At 38.3% G+C, this 5770-nt stretch overlaps 1 protein-coding gene across 1 annotated transcript; it reads right to left on the reverse strand.

Moving 5' to 3' along the window:
• Positions 1-1823: 1823 nt before the first annotated feature.
• On the reverse strand, positions 1824-5190 carry LOC109199164 (uncharacterized). The gene is made up of 6 exons (XM_019354494.2): positions 4721-5190; positions 4333-4461; positions 3934-4127; positions 3290-3437; positions 2990-3194; positions 1824-2911 (listed from the first exon to the last, which is right to left on the reverse strand). Exons 1-6 carry the CDS (start codon positions 4928-4930, stop codon positions 2607-2609), a joined length of 1191 nt encoding a protein of 396 aa, XP_019210039.1. The 5' UTR covers positions 4931-5190; the 3' UTR covers positions 1824-2606.
• Positions 5191-5770: the final 580 nt, after the last annotated feature.

Raw genomic sequence — 5770 nt, forward strand, 5'->3', positions numbered from 1 at the left:
TTTTATGGCGCGCGCACACCGTCCCCACACAAGAGATCGACGGCCTTAAAGTTACACTGGAATAAACAGAGGATGGACCATTACGTTGTTTTTAGGAAAACTAAGAGAGTGACACTCCGGGACGAAGACATGACTGCAGAAAAACTGGGTCGCATCTTTCAGGTAGATATGTAAACTTCGCAAACTTTGCTTTCAGCAGTTTTTTTATGAACGTTATTGTTCTTCCTTACTGCGGAACGGCTAACGTTAACATTTGGTGATTTCATGTAGGCCTACTTTTACTAATACTATGTCTAGCCGTCTTCATTGTGCTAATATGTGAATTGTGCACATGTGCTAATGTGTAAATAGTTATTCATTGACTTTTACCGGCTACTAGCTAATAAGTAAGCCTTTAGAGCCTATTAACCGTGTGCACAGGAGTAACACGTTAGCAGAGCAACGTGATTTACGGAAACTTTTCTTAAACAGGTATCCGCGCATACTCTGTACATCACGGATGATTCAAACGTGGCTATGTTCCCCGGTGCGGTCTCTGGTGTTTTCAGCGCATTAGACCTTACACCCAGAGGTCACTATGAAGTCCACGGAGAAGACATGGAGTCAATTCCAACAGCAGGTTCCAGCGGGCAGCGTTTTGCATTTATGCGAGCACCAGCTGTGGCAGCGTCTGCACCTTCACGTTCACAGCAGGCTACTTCAAGTTCCCCTATGTCCTCCAAAACATTTCAGAGGTAGGATGAGTCTGTGTTCTTGAATATTAAATTACAGAACAGGCAAAAAAAAAGAAACATAAGGTGCATGGATAGTTGAATTGTTAAGAATAGCAAAGCTGTTTTAGTACAATTTGCCTATAGCAATCACTGAATGGATTTGTGGCCTGCTGTCTTTTACAAGATATGTAAAATTATTATGTTTTGTTTTACAGATCAGTGTACTTTGCAGATGTAGTTGGTGGGAGGTTGATTCCCAATAGAATGGTGGTTGTACGATTCCTGGAGTCTGAGGCTACGCTTCAAGGGATAGTAGGAAAAGTGCAAGATGCCATTGGTAATTACAACCCAATAATTTTGACAGATGCACAGGGCAATGCAATTCTGGAGTCGGAGGGCACAACAGGTGAGCCATAATATTACAGCTAAAGCCCATATCTTATGGAGAGACATGTCTTACCAGACTCTTTGTAATATTTATTGGGTAATATGGTATTGGCTTCTAAACAGGTTTCTTTGGTTTTGTTTTTCATCTGTAGGGTCACAGTACTGGAGACAAAATGCACGAAAAATTCTTGCTGTGCCTGAACAAGACTTTAATTGCCTCCAGGGAACAAAGAGGAAGAAACTGAGGTATGTGAATAAATATGTATATACTATAGGATGAACATCAATATAGAAGAATTAATTTGATTTAAATCCTATAATAGCAGTAAGACATCACTACATAAATCATCATCTATCAGTAAGTGATGTGATGTTTCTTTAAGCCAGTAAGTAGCTTTGACATCTGATTATCCATTTTTATTTGTAGCAGCCGTAAAGATGATGACAGTGCCAGTTTGGGAGAAGTGAGTGACAAAATAGAAGAGTTGGTGTTGGCATCTCAAAGTCTGCCAGCTGTCACAGCAGCAATCAAAGAGCTCACTGATCTTGCAGTTGCCCAGAAAGTCACAACCCCAAGCTGCAGACACTCAAGGAGGGATTTAGCTGCGTGGTTTGTATGAGTATGTTCAAATGTTGCTTAGTAAATACATTACATCTACACTAACATTTTAATTACAATTAAAACAATGTCAAACCACATTCAATCATTACTTTGGACAAACATTTTTTTACCAAACATAGGCTCTTTATTCAGCAGTGTCCATTTAAATACTTAGGCACAGACAATCAAGATGCAGGTCTACTGTAACATAACATTCAAAAGTTTACATGCACATTTAATTTGGGTTCTCCTTGCAATCTTGACTATGAAAGTATAGCTTTTCAAATTGATTACAATGTCAGTATGGGTGACGGTACACTGTTCACAGTAATGTAAAACTAAAAAGTTCACATTTAAAATGGGACTGTAGTTGCATATATTGAATCAAGTACCTGTAACTTTTTCATTTTTCTTGCTTGCTAATTGAGAAAATGTACTGATTTTGCCCCTCATCAATTATAGACAAAAATATAGACAGGGACTTTCTCAGAACAGCGTGAACAAGAGTAATTACAGAATAACCAAAAATATTCTGCATGCTGTCTGTAAATTTATGTCAAGACTGACTTTGAACCTATAGTTTGAACTAAATTCAACATAAATGGATAACAGTCTCACTTATCTGATTTACTTTTGCAGACATCATTGAGGATCCAGTGTTCTCACTGTGCTGCAGAAGCATTATTGGCTGCAAGACATGTGTGGAACAGTGGCAAGAGACATCACAGCACTGTGCAAAATGCAGGGAGAGTAACAACGGAGTTCTACAAATTACTGGTCTAACAGCTGCATTTTCTGTATTGAAATCTTTTTTTGCAGAGGAGTAATGTAGTGTGTACACACAAATGTTTACAGTCAGTTGATTTTTTTTTTGTCTGTTCTGTACAGTTTACAGATGCAGTGGTTCATACATTTCTCTGAGTTATGTTTATGAGACAGAGCAGAGCTTCTTTGTATGGCATAAAGTCACCATTTACGGCTCTAAAAAACAAATGTGAAATATCAGGATATTTTTCTGCAAAATGACTCTCTGTTCTAAGTTTGTCCTGTTCGGTTGTGAAGGGATCAACTCCAAAAGTCGAATATTCTTTGAGTGCAGATCCCAAGTGCTGCCTGTAAAGGTCTGCTGCTTCAAGTGCATTTGGCAAGAGCTCTGGAGAAATTCTTCTTTTACACCCATGTTCTGCAAAGTGATTTGGTATGCCTTTTCCTGTAAAAAATAGAGGAGGTGTTTAAATGTTCATTATCAGGGTTGTAAGCAATCTGACTTTTTTTTTTTTTTTTTTTCCTGGGATTCTATGAGCATTCCATGATTCTACCACACTTGCAAGACCAATGTTACACAGCTGACAGGTTAGATTGGACACACAGTATCGCACAAGGTTATCCTCCATATCTATCTCCTCCTGGTCCATCAGCTGGAGTAGGGCAGTTTTTAGTGGGTAGTTGACACGGTTGTTGATTTCAGGCCAAATCCTTTCAACTGTGTGGTTCTAAAAGAGTTAAAAGAAACATGTCTTAAATGTACGTAGTAGTACACGTAATAGTATAAGAATTTCAGCTGATGTTAATGGTACTTAAATCTTACTCTTGTGGATGAGGTCTGTAAATAAGGCAGTCTCTCCTGATTGAAGCGATGATGTGACAGCATCTCTTGCATGAACAGTGTTAAATAAAATTCCTTTCCATGGTCTACTCGCACCTGGTCCCACATACCATAGGTGATCACTGCAGGTCTGGTACAGGAAAAATAAAGAACATTTATTAACTATTTTGCTTTAAGACCAGCAAAGGTGTTATTATTTTGAATGTATTCATTCATGTTTTTTTTGGGTAATATTTTAGTTGTAGTAGGACAACATATATTTCTTAAGTTTCTTTGCAATGTCACTGTCATGCTCAGACTTTAGATGTATGTCAGAACAATTGAAAGATATGTGGAAATCCAAGAACCTTGTTCCATTCATAAATGAACACTGATTAATTGCAATAAAGTAGTTAAATGATTCATGTGCAATTCCATTTTATTTATTTTTACATTAATAGAAAATGTTGATCAAAATGTTTGGTAAGTTCTTAATATATTATATTCAGGAACATAACCAGACCCATCTGTTGCATGTCTAATTTAAATTCAAATATTGTAAATTTGGGTGCAGCTCATGTCCAATATGACTAACATGTCCATCAAAACACTTAAGATGAAATAAATGGTTTGAGAGGTTGTATTACCTGAAAACATATTCATAGATGCTCAAGTTGTTTTTGATTGGCATTGTGGAATGACTCACAATCTTTTTACTGAATCCATCTACAGCTAAAACATGGGTGACTCCAAACATTACAAGTTTCTCGTTTTGGTCCAGGTGAACCTTGTGCCCCATGCATTCAGCATGGTACGGTGTGGGATTAAGATTCCGAGCTCCCTTACAAAAAAATCACAAAAAAAATGACAGCTGACTGGATAAAGGCAGATTTGATCATACGTTTGAGGAAGAGTCAAGTAACTGTTAAAGCAGGGCGTACATCTGTTAAACAGAATTAGGCCCTACCATTACATGATGTATATCACAAATATGACAAAGAACATTGGAATACAGTTCTAGTGGAAGATTAAATAACATAGGCTACCTGGCGTCTTGCTTCATGATAAGGTTGATGCACCTCTCTTAAAATTGACCCAATTCGTCCCTCTGCAGCATGTACCCCTTTTGTGGACAGATAGCCCTTCATCATTTTGCGGCCATATGTTGGGCCCACCTGTTTAAAATAAAAGATCATGCTACTACTAGAACAACAAATGTAAAGTAGCTTATTCTGAAAGCAAATGTGTAAAGCTAAAGTATTGTGCTAATTAACTGTACAAATACCAGTGAGAGACATCTTTAAAATAACTAACGTTACCCACACCCGCAAGACGCTAAAACGCGCGGGCGCGCACACAGTCTAGACTAACCCCCTTACAACCCAGTTAAGACAACCATACACAGTCATAAGGTGAAGGAAGAAAGTACCTTACCTCATTTATAGCTTGTGTCACCTCAAGCTCCAACCGTGTGTCCGAGAGTCGACAGCTAGTGATTTGCTCAGCACAAAACTTTCTAACATTTCTCGCAGAAAATCCTCTCACTTCCCCGTGTTCATATGACAGACGCTCTGATATAATTTCCGATGACAGGCCTTGTTTTGCCATCTCCATGATCACGTCTGAGTATTTTTCCAACGTCATGATGTCCACACTACAGTGTTTGCCATAAGTTTGCGCATCACTTGTACAGGTTGTTGACCTACTAAAACTTCCGGTTCAGACAAAATAAATAAAGGGCCCTTTCTCGTTCTTTTTTCTTGGGTTTTTCGTTTCTGATGTGCGAAAGGACAAAATGAAAAAAACAATTGTTTTACGTTTTTCATTTTAGCTTTTTAAGTTGAGAATTAAATAAGTGTCTCATTTTCTTTTTTAAATTATACTTTCTGAAACGAAACTTCAAATACCGAACCTTGTGCCTCTTTTCTGCCGAAATTCTTCTGATTCACCTCTTTTCTGCAAAATTTTAAGCCTTTTCAGCTCTTATCAGCACAATTCTCAGCAGCTTCTGCTCATTTCAGCAGAATTGTCAGTCTGTCCACCTCTTCTCTGTGAGAATGTGTTTGGGGCAGTGAGATGAGTAGCTGCTTTGAGCCTGCTAGGGCCAGGTTCGAATCCTGCTCAGGGCAACATTTTGTTTTCACCACCATACAGCTTTTTGCAGTACCTCTGATTGGTGAAAATGAGCAGAACCAGGTTGTTCTTTCATTTCATTTCTTTATTTATTTCACACATGGTTCAACAGTGTTTCTTTTTCTACATACAGAACATTCTGCCTCTTTTCAGCAGAAATTCTGCTCATTCACCTCATCTCTTGTGTTGGAGTGCCCTCTTGTGGCGCCTTTTGGGTAGTGCCTTAGTAAACGTGAACACTGCAAAGAAGTGGTATCAGACTGGTTTGTAGTGGAGGAATTTGTTGCCAGTTTCTTTCATCTTTAATCCGTATTCATGTTGTAATGTAGTAGTACCACAATATGGCAGAAA

Source organism: Oreochromis niloticus, unplaced genomic scaffold (genome assembly GCF_001858045.2).
Source record: "Oreochromis niloticus isolate F11D_XX unplaced genomic scaffold, O_niloticus_UMD_NMBU tig00008150_pilon, whole genome shotgun sequence".
Taxonomy (NCBI): domain Eukaryota; kingdom Metazoa; phylum Chordata; class Actinopteri; order Cichliformes; family Cichlidae; genus Oreochromis; species Oreochromis niloticus.

What these genes read in the sequence shown, in the direction of transcription:
- LOC109199164 (XM_019354494.2), bottom strand. Translation starts at nt 4,930, where the DNA reads ATGACGTTGGAAAAATACTCAGACGTGATCATGGAGATGGCAAAACAA. An exon ending in ATCTATGAATATGTTTTCAG is followed by an intron (nt 3,438 to 3,933) that starts GTAATACAACCT and finishes TTCCTGTACCAG; the next exon opens with ACCTGCAGTGATCACCTATG. An exon ending in GAATGCTCATAGAATCCCAG is followed by an intron (nt 2,912 to 2,989) that starts GAAAAAAAAAAA and finishes TATTTTTTACAG; the next exon opens with GAAAAGGCATACCAAATCAC.